At 48.2% G+C, this 16825-nt stretch overlaps 1 protein-coding gene across 1 annotated transcript in view; it reads left to right on the forward strand.

The window, feature by feature from the left end:
- The window catches only part of SMG1 (SMG1 nonsense mediated mRNA decay associated PI3K related kinase), a 1634890-nt gene that overhangs the window by 455555 nt on the left and 1162510 nt on the right, over positions 1-16825 (forward strand). Inside the window, exon 20 of the mRNA XM_078665250.1 lies at positions 14076-14275. Within this exon, the coding sequence (XP_078521376.1) occupies positions 14076-14275 (200 nt within the window). The remainder of the gene's footprint in view (positions 1-14075; positions 14276-16825) is intronic.

Raw genomic sequence — 16825 nt, forward strand, 5'->3', positions numbered from 1 at the left:
GGCTGAAGCTTGTATTATGCCACCCCTGGCTGGCCCTGTAAACAGACACAACTGGCTGGTAAGACAGCTGGGGCAAGTCGAGCCTCAGCATCACAAAATGGATGCTGCCACCACAGACACAAGTCTGACCTCCTGCTGCTGGGAGTCCTTCCAGCGAGGTAGGCTTGGACAAAGGGTTTCCTGCCTTGGGAGGTGCTAGCACCACCCCAGACAGGATTTTGTGTATTGGGTAGGGTAGGCTTGAAAGGAATGAGACATGCCTGGGGCACACAAGGTGCCCTGTGCATTCACCGGTTCAAACCAGTTGCTGGGGCAACCCTGCCCCAGTTCTGGCGCGAAGCCGGACAAAAAATAGGGGGTGTAACCACCCCCCTTCCTGGTCCCACCCATGGGAGGGACCTAGTCGTAGTGCAGCCCCCTTTAGGAGAATAGAGGTAGGAGCTGGTCCCATTCCAAATTAGATTATCCTGAACAACTTTTACAAGAAGAAACTCTGGACTTCGACGTTCTGCTCCACAAAAGACTGAAGAATCTCCCTTGTGGGCAAGGAGTGTCCACCCTGCAACTGCAGGCACCATCAAGCGTCCAGCGGATTCCCTTTGTCGTCTTCCCTCGAGGATCCAGACTTCATAGCCCGACGAGACCCGGATTCCCAGACCTCTCTGACCTCAACTCACATCTGCAGCACAGCTGAGATCCGTGGGTCCGACGAGACACGTGGGACCGGCCATCTTGAAAGAAACTTCGCTTCCAGCACGACTTCCGAGGTAAACTCGACCAAGTGCTTTGGGGATTGAGAAGCCCCAGCCCCGAGCAGCTCCTGCACCGAAGACCAGCCCTCCAGCATCCACGAGATCTGCGTGGGGCCCTTTTGCTTGGTTGCTGCTCGACTCGTTGTCTGGTCACTTGCCGGCTGGCTAGTGACCTCCTAGACGACGTTCCTTGAAATCTTCACTGCTGGTCTGGTTGCTCCAGACTGGCCCTTGCTCCCCTCCAAAAGAGGAGCACCCCGGACTCTCCTAGTCCGCACCAGACACCTTTTCCACTCACCGCGTGGGTTGCCTTTGCCAAGGCCTGTTGACGCCGAATCCGGAAGAGACACCGCCGACAGTGAGAGCCTGCGTGGGACAGCTCGTGCCTCCATCCTGGTTGTCGAAGACGCCTCCTGGTCCATGTGGCTGCAGAGTCAAGCGTCCACTCTTCACCTGATCGCGACAACGACATCTGGTTCCTTCCTGGTTCCCCTCCGGTCACTGGCTAGTGACTTTGAACATTGTCCCCTCTGCTTTCAGGTCCTCTTCTTCCTCGATCCACCCGTGGATCGCACCGGACATCTTCCACTTGGTCGCCTGCAGCATCTTTCTTCAAGGCTCCATTGACTTCGACGCGGAAACCCGACACACTTTGACACCTATGCATCCCGCAGCCCGTGGGTGAGGTAACAAGAGCATGTCGGTGCTCAAGGGTAGATTAACTCTCCTAGTGTCCAGATTTCCAGTCGTTTTAGTCCTAGATAGTAAAGACTGTCCGTACTTACCTTTTTCGTAAACTGTACTGTCCATTGACTTTGTTCCGCATCCCGCGTGTGAGTTCACACTCTGCACACGCGCTCCGTGGGCCTCCTATTACATACCTGTGGTTAGGATAGTGTAGTCCCAGTGACCCTACAGCCTCTGGACGGCTCCATTCCTTCTATCGATTTCCTTATACCATTTACTTAGTATATGGTTTGCCGTGCCCCTAGGGCACCATTGTAATTTTGTGCAACATATCGTATTTTTCCTAAGAGATTGTCATGTGCTTAGTCCTCTGACCTCATAAAGAGTTCAGAGGTGTTTGTTATTAATAAATATATCGTTTATGTTCATAACAACCTGTGTGGTGTCCTTTCATCTGGTATTCAAGGGGTTATATGTGGTAAAACAGCTGGCTTCACATGCCAAAAGAGTTTAGCCTAAGACTGCTTTGTCCATGCTACCATTAGGATAGCTGGTCTATAAGGTTGACTTACAACCAATCACCATAAGGGTTGTTTGGACTGATACAAGGTGATCACTAGAACTAGTGAGCATCATATATCAGGCCAACTTCTCACAAAGGTGATCACTAGAACTAGTGAGCATCATATATCAGGCCAACTTCTCACACAGAATGAAAAGTGAAAGCAGTAATCAGAGAAAGAGGCAAAGAGGTTGTTAAGGTGTTGTGAGGTGGAGAGAGCTATGGATTGGGAAAAATAGGAATGTAGAGAAGGGAAGGGGTGAGGTACAAGAGGGTACAGTAGAAAGATAAGTGAGTCGGAGATTGAGCAGCAGAGAGATGTGAGGTAGCCAGAAGTATACAGAATGGTGAAGCGGGGTGTTATGAAAAGGATAGGAAGACATAATTTAAAGAGATGTGAAGCTAAAAAGGCACAATGAAGAAGGGTAGAAAGATGAGTTGTAGAGAAAATATGTTAAGCTAAAGTGATGAGTTAGGGCAGTCAAATTAAAGGCATAGAAATTGTGATAGAGAAAGAGGTAGGCAGGTGTAATAGTTGTTTAAAAATGATTAAGGAGGGGTGAGGTGGAGATGCTAAGTTGCAGTAGAGGAGGTGTAAAGGATGATGTAAGAATGAGAAAGGAGTGATGAATGGAGGAGGTAGCGAGAAAGTAGTACAGGGTGAGAGGTAAGTTTTGCAGCGTGAATCTTTATGGATTCACTATGCTGTGCATGATTCTGCTGTCTAGTGGTTGGGTCTGGAATCGTTATATATAAATATATATATTTTTTTTTTCGTAGCCCAGGTGGGTGTCGACGTTCCACCATTTGGTGTCCTCCCGTGACGTCGGCGCGCTTCCCCCCCGGAAGCTCACACCTTTGGGCGCCATCTTCAGATTCCTTTTTCCGCCATTGGGTCTGGATCGTCACCGAGAGGTACCAGAGTTTTTGGAGAAAAGAAGAAAATAAAGACAGAAAACCACCGACAATTTGGAGAATACATCTCGCAATCAAGAACACAGAGCCGGGACGACGAAGGAGGAGAGGAAGAGTGAAAACTTCAATGTCCAACAGAGAATGCGCATACAAGGGGCCCCCTGAGCGCAGGAATGGACAAAATACCTTTTAAATGTTGCCGCAATTGCCACCACAAGTACGAGCAGAAGGATCAGCACTCGGTTTGCAACCTCTGCCTGTCAGTCGACCACGAGAGCAAGGTTTGCAACACCTGCTCGTAATTTACTCCGAAGACTCTCAGGGTAAGGGAAAGACCGAGAAAAGCCAACTACAACATGCAAGGCCAAGGTCAACCTCCCTTGCTCCGGGACTTGGGCCTCTCCAGTGGGGAAGAGGACAACGTCGCCGAGGGACCAGAGGACTACACGGTCGTAGAGACAGATATGACGTCGACAAAGGAGGTAAGAGACCTCGACCTCTAAAACCCAGACAGACTCTCGAAAATCTGAGTCCAAGTCCTCGAAAGGAGCACTGGCGCCATAAAAAATTGACGGCCACAGCTGCATCCAGGGACAAACAGCCCAGTGGATCCTTCGAAAAGGACTCCCAGTCGGCGAAAACTCTGGACATACCTAGGTCGTCGAAGCACATCCCCGAAAAGGCGTGATCGACGCCGAAGGAAAAAGACATGAAGGCAACTACGACGTCGACATCGAAGAGATCTGATGATACCCTCGACGCCGAACAGGCCGCTGAAATGGAGAGGAAAAAGAGAAGGCTCGAGGCCGAAATGGGCAGTATCCTCCAAAGGAAAAAGGATTTAGACGAACAGATGAAAAGGTACACCATCCCTTCGAAGCCCACGACGATTGTCGAGGTTGTTGAGGACGAAGAGGAGTTCGACGCTGGAGAGCCGCCGAAAACTCCAGAGCCCCAGGAACAGCAGGCGGAATAGGGCTTATATTATTATGAGGGATACGGTGAGAAAGACCAACAAACAAGTTTGGGGTCGGCATCATCGGTGGCACAAGACCTGGATTGTCAGGACCTCGACGCCGAAAGCCCGGAAGAGGCCGTAGAAACATCCTTCGAGGCCTTCACCGCCAGACGACATTGGCATCTACAATATGGTAATATGGTCATCAAGAATGCGGCTGCAGCATATGGGGTGAAACTAGAGTAAGAGAAACCAAAAGCCTGCTTTCTATTAGAGACCCTACTCCCCACTCAAACTAGGAGCCAATTCCTGCCCATGCTCCCAAGTGTCCTGGACTAGGGCAGGGAAGCATTCAAGGAGCCATCAACCTTCAGATCTGTCACACCTAGGACAGAGAAAAAATATATACATTCCTCTAAGGACCCACCTTACATACAGGGTTCCGTCACGGCTGACTCCGTCAATGCAGCAACAGCCAGAAAGAGGGCCAACATTCCCACGAACTCAGGGCCACCTCCATACAAGGAAAGTAAGAGGGTAGACCTCACAGGAAGGAAAATAGAGAAGAATGCAGCAATTCACTGGCGCATTGCTAACTCCAATGCCCTACTCAACAGGCATATATACCAACATTGGGAAGAGGTCGGACAACTATTCAAACACCTCCCTTAGCAATACCAGCAGAGAGCAGCACACCTGGTGGAGGAAGGCAAGAACATGGCAAACGCCTGCCTCAAATCAGCCCTGGATGCGGCAGAATCATCCAGAAGGCTCATGATTGGAATAACTGAAAGGAGGCATGCCTGGCAGAGAATTTCTGGATTCATACAGAAGTCCAAAATAATATTCTAAACACACCCTTCAATGGGGAAATGCTGTTAGGAGCGCCAGTAGATGAAAATCTGACGCAGCTGAATAAGAACGAAACTGCAAGTCCATGGGAGCGTTGCAGTTCAGAGATATGAGACGGGGCACCCCAACACGGAGACAAACGGCAGAGGGGGAAACCAGCCTGGAACGTCACACCAGACATTCCAACAAACATACCAGGGCAACAACCAAGCGCAGCAAGGTCAGCAACAGCAAACCTGGCAGTACCAACCTAGGGGCCAGTCTTTTCGCGGGCGATCGAATGAACGAGGGCAAACAAGAAGAGGGGGCCAGCAACCCAACTCAAAGTGACTCCACTGCACCGAACGTGCCCACCCACACAACACCTCTAGGGGAGCGGCACGACAAAAGACTCAAAAAAACAATTACACGTGCTCAAATCAGGGATCAGCGAACATGTAACACGAGTAGGAGGCAGACTAAAACACTTCTTCCAGGAGTGGAAGAAAATAACAGACAAATGCATACTGAACATCATAAAGTTCAGATACTGTATAGATCTGGAAAGAAAGCCACCAAACAGGAGGCCAAAAAGCAAGGCACGCTCAGCAAAAGAACTTGCGCTCTTCCTACAGGAAGCACAAGAACTCCTCCACAAGGAGGCGATAGAAACAGTACTGTTCAAAGAAAGAAACAAGGGAGTGTACTCAAACTACTTCCTCGTACCAAAGGTGGACGAAACGTCAAGATCCATCCTGGACCTACGGTTCCTAAACCAATACATAAAGACTCAAAAATTCAAAATGACTTTATGTCCACCATAGACCTCAAAGATGCCTACCTACACATTCCCATGAACAGACAACACAAACATCTACTAAAATTTGCCATCAACAAAGCGCACTACCAGTTCACAGCCCTAGCCTTCGGACTAAAATCCGCACCAAGGGTCATCACAAAATGCCTCGCAGCGGTAGCAGCGCACCTGCGGAGGGAGGGGATTCATGTATACCCCTACCTCGACGACTGGCTAATAAAAGCAAGTTCCTACAAACAATTCCAACTGCATGCACAGAGGGTCACACAGACGCTAATAAAACTGGCATTCTCAATACACTGGGGGAAATCCTCCATGGAACCAGAACAGGTGAAGATCTTCCTGGGTGCACAGATCAACACCATTCAGAGCAAGGTGTTCCCCGGCGACTAATGCCCTGAAAACAGAGTTCCTTCTGATCTCACCTCCAGCGAAGATCTCCACCACCCAAATTTGGCTTAAACACCTAACCGCACTCAATGTCCAACCCACCATCGTAGACTCAGCAAAATCTTTAGGCATAACACTTGACACCAATCTCAACATGCAGCAACATATCAGCAAGGCAACAAAGGGAGCAAACTTCCAGATCAATACTCCGAGGAAACTTAAACCTTTCCTCCCAACCAAAGACTTCCAAACCGCAGTACAAGCACTAGTCATCCCCCGAATTGAATACGGCAGCATCGCCCTCTGCGGACTCCCCCTAACTTCAACCGCACCCCTAAGAGCTTCTCTAAACGCTGCAGCGAGACTCATCACTGGATCAAAAAAGCATTCCCATATCACCCCTGACTTGAAATCCCTGAATTGGCTGCCTTTTGAAGCCAGAATTCATCTGAAAATCGCCTGCATGACACACAAGGCGGTACACCTAAACTCACCCGGATACCTCGCTCAGAAACTGACAATCTCTGGCGGAGCTAGAAACACTGGAGGCACAAACAATCTTCTGCTGAAACCTCGAAGATTCCGGAAGGAAAAAACATATAAGCGCTCCTTCTCAGGAATGGCGCCTAGGATCTGGAACTCACTCCCTCCCGAAACCAGGCTTATCTCTTCCACTACACTCTTTAAAAATGAAGTAAAAGCTATCCTCATGGCTAAATACACTTGAACTCTGGTAAGACTATGCACCAATCTGTACTACATGTTTGACCACTTTGCTTATTTGTATTGTTATCTTATTACTCACATGATTGGCTCTGCAGCCACCTACATGTACTGTTTGATCTATTGATATATTTGTCTGACTATGCTCCCTCGTGTACCCCTCTTTGTAAAGCGCTCTGATATCTGCAAAGATCTTGTCCACACTATATAAAACTTTCAAAATAAATAACACTTGCCTTGCTGAAAGAGACCCATCAATACCAGAAGGGGCAAGCTCTGACAGTGAGGACAGCGGGCAAGATCATGGGGATGATGGCGTTCTGCATACACCTAGTCCCCAGTATACGACTCCACATGAACTATTCCAAGAATGTCTAAAACAACAATGGTCACAAGCTACAGGGAGTTGGGAAGATCTAGTGGTTGTAATGCACGCAGTGCAAGAGGAGATAGCGTGGTGGAACAAAGAGAACATAACAAGGGGGAAGCCTTTAACACCACCAAACTCAACCGTGACCATCACCACAGACGCATCCCAGAAGGGATGGGGAGCACACATGAACCAGCTCAAGGTGAGGGGGTCTGTGGACTCCCAACAGATGCGATCAGACACATCAACTACCTAGAACCAAAGACTGTGTTCCTTGCCCTAAAAGCCTTCCAGAAACAACTGTACAGGCAGAGAGTGTTGATACAAACCGACAACACCACAACGATCAGCAAGAGAAACACACCGGACGGTGGACTACCCTTCCTGCCTCGCTATACCAGTTTCCTGTTTTGTAAATGTCCCACGCTACAAACCCAGACACCAACCGCCCTATGGTGCCACTGTTTTCCAGATCATAGAGCAATGCTGTTATGCTTAAATGGTGTGTGTAGGAACGAGTTATTCAGCTATTCAGGAAGTGGGGGACCCCAAAAATAGGCCTATTTGCAACACACCAGAATGCAAAATGCCAATACTTTGCTATCAGACAACCAGGGGAACAATCCCAGGGGAATGCCCTATGGATAAGCTGGTCGAAGACATTTGCCTATGCTTTTCACCCCGATACCACTGATACACAGAGTGCTCAGCAAATGCAGAACCAGCAACATGACACTGATTCTGGTGGCACCACAGTGGGCTAGACAGTCCTGGTTCTCACAAATAGTGGAGATTGCACAGGGACCACCACACAAGTTTGCAAAAAGAAAAGACTTGCTCTCCATGCAAAACGGGGAGGTACTTCACCCAGAACCAGAGAGCCTCTGCCTAGCTGCCTGGCTCCTGAAGATGTAGAATTTGCACACCTAAAACTCCCAGAGAGCACACTGCGGGTGCTGCGGGAAGCAATAAGGCCTACCACACGGAGGTGCTATGTGGCAAAATGGAAACTATTCACACAATGGTGCATCAGGAAAAACTACACAAGAAAATCACCAAGGAATGCACAGTGCTAAAATATTTAACACACTTGCTAAAAACAAACCTAGGCTGTACTTCGCTGAGAGTACACCTAGCAGCGATAGTAGCCTACACAAGAGGGGAGACTGGAAAAAGCTTCTTTACATCCCAGGTAGTAAAGAGATTCCTAGAAGGGGCTAAAAGGATCGCACCCCCAAAGAGGACGCCACCTCCGGCATTCAACCTTAATATAGTTCTAACAGAGCTTATGAAAGCGCCTTTTGAACCCATCCACAAGGCCTCACTACAGATGCTCACAATCAAGACTGCCTTTCTGGTAGCAATAACTTCGCTACGCAGGGTAAGCGAGCTACAAGCGCTAACATTACAAGAACCCTACATTCAAATACACAATGACAGGGTTGTGATGAGAACAGACCCACACTTTATGCCAAAGGTGGTGTTGAGGTTCCACATGAACCAAACAATACAGATACCAAGTTTCGTTCAGAAACCATCCACAAGCGCGGAGAGGGCACTGCACACTCTGGACGCGACAAGGGCAGTAATGCATTACATTGAAAGAACTAAAGAGCACAGGAAAAGAAAGCAGTTCTTTGTGTCCTTCGCAAGCAGTTTCCTGGGTAGACCAGTTACAAAAGGCACCATCGCACGATGGATCGCACAAACTATATAATTCTGTCACAGGCAGGTCAAGAACTACTAGGAGGGGCACAAGCCACTCTACCAGGAAAAAAGCAGCAACAATAGCCTTCCTGGCAAACACACCCATACAAGACATTTGCCTGGCGGCAACATGGGCCTCAGTGCACACGTTCACCAAGCACTACTGCATGGATATACAGATGAACAAGGAAGCACAAGTAGGGCAAAAAGTGCTTCAACATATATTCAACAACCAACGCTCATCTTCCACCCAGCCACCACAAACAAAACAAACCGATACAAAGTCTATGCACAGCATAGTGAATTCAGAAAGATTCACGCTGCAAAACTCAAGTTTCTTACCTGTCGGTGTAGTTTTGCAGCTTGAAGACTTTCTGGATTCACTAGCGAACCCACACACCTCCGCCAGAAAGATGAGACAGGAGGGGAAGGAAATATGAACTTTATACAGTAATCAGACTCTTGAAGAGACCAAAGTACAGTTCCTTAAACTGAAAGAAGGACTGGAGAAGAATGGAAAAGGATAAAACAAACACAACACAAAAACAAGAAAAAAAGAATCTGAAGATGGCGTCCAAAGGTGGGAGCTTCTGGGGAAGGGCGCTGACGTCACGGGAGGACACCAAATGGTGGGACGTAAACGCCCACCTGGGCTACGGAAAAAAAAAATACTACGATTCCGGACCCAACCACTAGGCCACGGAATAATGCACAGCATAGTGAATCCAGAAAGTCTTCAAGCTGCAGAATTACACCGACAGGTAAGAAATTCTTCATTACGGGACAGAAGTTGAGAGAAGGGAGTTGCAGATGTAAGGTAGTAAACAAATAGTGAGGTAAAATGTAGTGATGAAAGGTGGGCGGGGTGGTTGATGTACTGAAGGATGTGAAGGAAAGCTAAATGAGGTGGAGAGACCGATGAGATAAAGAGCACATTTGAGATGGATATGAGCAGTACAAAGAGGTTTGATGGAAACAGAGCAGTGAGGTGCAGAATGGTGTGAGGTAGAGTTGAGAGAGTAAAGATGTTGACATGCTGTGATGGGTACAGCAAGAGAGGGAAGTAAGGTCAGGAGGGAGGGGTGAGATAGGAATAGGTGAGATAGATGGCTGCGAAGGAGCAGTATTTATTTGGAGATGCAGAGCTAGGGAGCCAGGTAGAGAAATGAAGCGAGAAGTGAAATGGAAGAAAGGTGAAGCTACTGTACCATCTTGAAAATGGGGGACCCCTCCAATCAGGGGTAGGTCTATGCCACCTCCCACAGGAGGGTGGCATAATAGTTGTCGTACTCTCGCCAGGTAAGGTGCCCATTTGCCCTACTTACTACTCCCCTAAGACACCCCCTAAATGTATTATTTAGAGGGATACCCCAGAAATGGAAACTAGCTCTGCGATGACCTGAGAAGAAAGAAGACATCCCTGCAGAGAAGACTGAAGATGATGACTGCCTTGGCCCCAGCCTTACTGGCTTGTCTTCAGCTTCTGCGAACCTGCAACCTGTCTTGCTACCAGCGACCTCTGAAACCCTGGGAGGACTGCTCTCCTGTTGACAGAAGACCTGTCCAGAAGAGACAGACTCCAAGGGCTCCGGTTCCAGCTGGAACAGCGATCCATGCCCACTTTGCACCTGGCGCCCATGGCCCGAGACTGAGTGGCCCACCTCTGCAGTGAAGTCTCCCCAGCGATCCTGACCTCGTGTCCAGTGTTGGCTGACCTCTCCTGATCTCCATGGCAGAGCCTGCAGTGTGTATCCAGAGGCTCCCTCCTCCTCGACCGCGACCGGTTCCGGTAAAAAGACCCCAATGTCGAAAGGCACCCCTGCACCCGAAGCCCTTGGGCCTTGCTGAGCTGACCTGACGGTGCCCTTACGCGCCCCTTCATCTCTACTTAACTCTTCTGCCCGTCTCCCTCCTGCAACCTCTGGTGCAACGCATGCAGCCTGTTTGTCAAAAGAAGAAAACTGTAGGAAGCTGGGTTTCTGTTGCAGTAACCCTCCCACTTTTTGACAGATTTCTCATGCACTTTGACTTGATGTGCCCTGAGTCCCTGCCAGTCAGGTTCCCAGGGCCTGTGTTTTTTCCCCAAACTGTGCCTTTGTACTCCCAATTGGCACCTCTCTGGCCAAATGCAAGTTCCTTGTAAAAAAGCACCATAGGTACCAAGGGAGCACGGTACCCCTACAGTGTCTAAGTCAATTCTTAGACACTGTAAGTGCAGTACAAGCCATAAAGAGTATATGGTCTGGGAGTTTGTCATTACGATCCCAACAGCACCATAGTGGCTTTACTGGGAGAATAAACCCACACTGATGCCAGTGGGGGTTTTATTATACAATGCACTCAGAGGGCATCTCAGAGATGTCTCCTGAAAAACAACCTGCCTCTGGTGGGTTCCCTGACTGGTAAACACCAGCCTGGCACCATGAGACCAGGTTCTGGACCCCAGGGGTGGCAGTCTTCACTCCCTGGGCCCAGAAACAAAGCCTTTCCTGGACGGAGGTAGTCACACCTCCCCAAGGTCCGGAAGAGCCATCTGTGGCAGGGGAGCTTCAAAGGCCTTGCCACCTTTGTAATGCAAACCCCAGCCTCTCCTGCTATCAGGAGCAGGCCCCTTCCTATCTCTCCCCTTTCCGGTGGGAAGACGGGCTGGAACATTTTTAGAACAGCCCATAAGGTATACCCACCTCTGCCAACCCCACCCCTCAGTTGGGGGAGGCGAGGTGAAGCCTACTCTCACTCTCCAATCAGTGTTTGGGATTGTGCCCACTCCCCAATGTGGGGTGAGCGCAGCAAGGGTGTAGTCACTCGAAGGTCAGTAGCCCATTGGCTACTGACATCGAGCCTCCTAAAACACCTCCTAAATACAGTATTTAGGGGGCAGCCCGAACCTTGAAGGCCGATTCCTGCAACCTACGAAGGACGAAAGAAGACGCCCATCGGAGGAGACTGCAGAGAAGAACTAACTTGCCCCAGCCCGTCTGGCCTGTCTGCAGTTTGCAGAGATCCTGTGCCAAAACTCGCCTTGTCCTGCAGCCAGCTACCTCCAGAACCCCTGGGAGGACTGAATGCCTTCAACAAAGACCAGATCTCCTGTGAACAGCAGCTCTGTTCATAAGAATCGTCAAAGAAAAGCTCAGAGCCTGCTGAGGACAAAGAAACCCGATGCCTGGAACCACCACTGCATCAGACACCAAAGGCCATAGTCTGAGTGGCCGACTGGTCCCAGCGACGTCCCCCAGCGATTCAGAGTACACTGTGGGTTGACCCCTCCCGGACTCCCTAACATCACCTGCAGCCTGTGGACAGAGAAACCCCTCCCCCCCCAAAAAAAAAAACTGCGAGTGACCTCAAAAGGCACCGCTGCATCCGCCCTCCCTACGCCCTGGGGAAAAGGACCTGAGGTGCACCTACGTCCCCGAGCCCTCCAACATACCTGCCTAGCTGTTGGTTCCTCACAGAAGACTTTCCGGAACGAGCCTCCAGCCAAAACCCAAAGCCAGCAACTTCCATTGAAAGCAGGGCACATAATGCCACATCAGTGCCCTGCACCCGGCCGCCCCTGTGCCGCTGTGGGTGCTCCTTGTGTGCTAAACCGGATTCCCCTTTGCCCTAAGCTAAACCCTAAGAGCTGTCCTCCCACATCCAAGTGGCGTGCATGTGAGCAGCCACCAACCCGAGGCCCTCTATCCCCCTTTGGATAGCATTGGGCCTTAGCACTCTGCACGCCGCCGACCTAATGCCGCTGAGGGTGTTCTTTGAGTGCATCCTTGACCCTGGGGGAACCCTGGTTCTAATACCAGAAACCCAACTCACAAAACAGATTACCTTCATTTGAACCTGATAACCTAATTTTCTCACGTAGAACAGAATTGACTGTTTTTCTGTGGAAAAAGTTTGAAGTGTGGAGTTGCCAATTGTAGGAAAATCACAAAACTGTGTGTTTACAAAAACTGACTTACCTTTTATCGAGGAAATGTCCTAGTGTGATATCCAGACATATCACAATAAGTAGAAAAAGTAATGTGATAAATAATCTAAAAAATAATCACAAAGTAACTATAAAGTAATTTCAACTTTCTGACCATTTGACCTACCTGAAAGAAAGCAAACTGCATCCAACTGTATTATTCTTGAAAAGTACCATATTTACTTACCTGCACCAAGTCCTGCTTGCTTATAAAAATAACATATTTTTTTACAAAACAAATGGTCAGATTTCAGCCTCTATGTGAAATCATTTCTTGCCTGAGTGTGTACAATAAATGCTTAACACTACCCTCTGATAAAGCCTTACTGCAGGCCCACACTACCACAAATAGAGAGTAAGGTATTCTCTACTTTTACCTCTGTAAGCCTTTGGCAATCAACTGAACTCTGTGCACACTATACCTTACTTTGGTGTAGTATATACAGAGCCAGCTTACTACAAAAACCCAATTAAAAGCATTGGGCCGAACTCTGATTTCGACCTCTGCACCTGCCCCCTGTGTGCTTCTGGTGGTGTAGTTCTGGTTCTCACCTGACCCCTTACCCCTTTCTGACCTTTGGTCCCGAAGACTTAATTGTAAGTGCATTACTTACCTGTTTAAGCGCGATATTGTTATCTCCAAAAGATAACATTGAACTGTTCTGAAAAGTTTCTAAGTGTCAATTTTTCAAAGTGAAAAGTATTTTTTTATATTAAAAAACGTACTTACCTTATTGTTAAGTTCTTGGTGTTAAATAAAATACAAAGTATATTTTTCTAGGGTTGGTCTGGATCTCCTTCTTGAGTCATGTGTCCATTATTGGTCAATGCGGTGCAATAAATGTTTTGTACTCCTCTGTTCGGCCTAAGGCTGCTCGTCTGCACTTCCACTAATCCAGCCCTTTGGGTTTTACTTTGAGCCTTGTACGCTTTTGGGCACAGTATCACCACCTAGTGACAATACCATATACAGAGGCAGCTTCTTACAGTGAACATTCTACTTACCAGTAAAAATCAATATCTTCAAAAGTACTTACTTGAGCCTGAAATTCTAGGTGTTTAAAATTTACATCAAAATGTGTTCTTTTTTTTTTAATTGGTCTCTGTTTTTTTCTTTAGTGTGTCTCTCATTTATTGCTTCTCTAAGTACAACAAATGGTTAGCACTACCCTCTGATAAGCCTAAACTGCTCCTCCACACTATCACAATATAGAGCATTTTGGTTTGTTACTTGTGCCTCTGTAAACGAATAAGGGTTGCCTGGACTCTGCACTGTGTACCTCGTTTTGGTGCACTCTATAGAGAGCCGGCTTCCTACACCTTCCCTTAATGGGAATTAGTGCATTGACACATTATAGTAATTCAGTGTTGAAACAGTCTTTATTTTGTTTTATAGCAAAGATATCTGGCTGGAGAGGTTGTTCTACAGCTGCCAGAGGCTTGATAAGCGTGACCAATCATCCATTCCTCGCAATCTGTTGAAGACTGAGGCAGTACTTTGGCAATGGGCTGTATGGGAAGCAGCTCAGTTTACAGTTCTTGCCAAGTTAAGGACACCTCTTGGAAGAGCCCAGGACACCTTCCAGACAATTGAAGGTAATTATAGAGGGTGAATTTAAAAGTTGTTTTACTATACTTGGAAAACGTTTGAGTTAATGTAGATCTGAAATGCACGGTCCTTTTGTATTAAGGCCACCCAGGTGCACCAATTCTGTTGTATACACTGTAGTAAAGTAGGATCTGCTTTTATGGTTACCCCCACTTTTTGCCTGGTGCTATGGTGTTTTGGACTAGTCTGACTGGGATCCTGCTAATCAAGACCCCAGTCTCTGCACTTTCTCCCCTAAATGGTATGGTATTTGGGTACACACCAGATTGGACACTGGTGTACCCTTTTAAGTCACTAGTATATTGTACTGAGGTACCAGGGGTCCCCCATGGGCTTAAGCATGCATTATGCCAACCATGGGGGATCGCTCAAACTGTAACTACAGACCTGCCATTGCAGCCTGAAAAAGTGGCTGCAAGCACTCCTTACACCAGATATAGATTTCTCAGATATTCCAGGTTTTTGCTAAAACCCCTTGGGTGTAAAATATCAGTAGGGAGCTGGGTTCTTGTGCTTGTCCCCTCGATGCCCCTCCCCTCTTTGCCTGGTATTTGATGCAACTTTGACTGAAATGTACTGTGTTCCTGCTAACCATATCCCTTGTACCAGTGTTCTTTCTATAAAACTGTACAGTTGTTCCCCTAATTGGCAAACTCTTTAGCACCCACTGTAAGTCCCTAAAAACGGTATCCCTTGTTCCAAGGGCTTGGGTACTAGAGATGGCCTCTAAGGGCAGCAGCACAAATTGTGCACCCTAAGGTACCCTCACCAAGCACATGCAAGGCTGCTATTGCGGGCCGTGTCTTGGTGCTGACAAAAGTGAAAACGCCACGTAACACATCCCTGTGTGATAAGTTGCCTACCATTGCATGTTATATTTGTAAGTCACCCCTACAGCAGGCCTGGCATCCCTAAGGCAGGGAGCTGAAAATTAGTTGTGAGTACATAGCTGCTTGAGCAGATCTACCCTTGTGCTGGTCAGTCCTATTACTGCCAGTAGAAGTGACCAGGGAAGCCATTTTAAAACATGTGCTGGATACTGTTCAAAACGTGGTCCCCAGCTACTTGATGGCTTCACTGAAGATCGGGATGTTTGGTATCATATTTTGTGTTAGTAAACCTTCACTGATTCCAGTGATGGATTTAAAGTGGATGCACCCAGAGTGCTCCTTGGAGGTGCCCCCTGAAAACCTATCCGCCTCTGGTGTTTCCTGGCTGGTTTCTGCCAACCAGCCAACGGATACACTATTCTGACCTCTTAGAGGGAGAGCCTCTGCTCTCAGGAGACAAAAAAAAAAGCCTTTCTGGGAAGAGGGTGCAGCACCCCCTCCCACCTTCTGATCAGCCTTCCTAGGCCGGCAAGCTTAAAAGAGCTGCCTCCTTTGAAATGCAAATCTGACTCCCCTTCACAGGAGAGGGAAACCTAGCCCCTTTGGCATCTGGACATCTGGGAAAATTAGTTAGCCCGGCATGCTTGAAACCCCAGGCTAGTACCGTCCCTAAATTGGGCTAAATTTAGGTGAACATGTTTTTTTCAGAAGTAGCCATCTTTGTGATGGCATACTTAGGAATTCTGGGACAAGGTTATGCCCACTTCCAACAGGAAGAGGTCATATAGTTGGCGTAGTGACCCCATGAGTCAGTAGCCCATTGACTACTATCCTACATGCCTTTAAATTGAGTATTTAGGGGAGCCCCTAGCACCAGAACAGGAGATTCTGATGACCTGAAGAAAGAAGACGGACGAGAAGAGTCGCACAGCAAGAACAAAAGACCCAGCAACTGAATTGGCACCAACCCTGCCTGTTAGCTGAATGTGCCTATTGCCCTAAAAGTTGACTTGTCCTCAAAACCGGGCAGACCTACCAGCCTTCGCCCAGGAACCAAAACTTCCTGAGGGACAGCGAACTGTCTCCTGCAGACAGCAAAGGAAGGACCAAGAGGACTCAGGCCCGCCAAAACCAGACAAAGCCAAACACCTCTGCACTCAAGCCCCCCAGCCAGTGTTGAAGTGGACCAGTGGTGTCTGCATTGTCCCCAAGCTCTTAAGGTACTAAGTCCACTGTGAAGTCACTCCTTGTGAGCTCCCCTACGTCACCTGCAGCCTCTGGTGGCAGGCCCACCTCAACCACTTGTGTTGCCGGTTGGCGAAAACCTGACACCTAAAGACCCTCTGCACCCGAACGCCATGTCCCGAGGAGAAGAGAATGACCAAAGATGTCCCCACATCCCCCATCATCGCAAGAACTAAAGCCACTCGTCACACAGTCGTCTCCTTCAGCCTCTTTCTACTGCAACTGTTCTCCATTTGATAACATTGGGCATCTGATGGTGTTTGCCTCCTCTGCACCCTTCCGCCCTAGTATCACATGTGGGGTCTGGTGATGCTGCCTTGGACCTTGCCCACCGCTCACCTTAACTCCTGTAGAAGGGTACCGCAAGTCGCAGACCGGAACTGATAAACTGCATATGATTTTCCTCCCATAGGTTAACATTGCAGAACTCAGAAATGTCACTAAGTGTTGACTTTTTGAACT

This window comes from Lissotriton helveticus, chromosome 10 (genome assembly GCF_964261635.1).
Source record: "Lissotriton helveticus chromosome 10, aLisHel1.1, whole genome shotgun sequence".
NCBI lineage: Eukaryota > Metazoa > Chordata > Amphibia > Caudata > Salamandridae > Lissotriton > Lissotriton helveticus.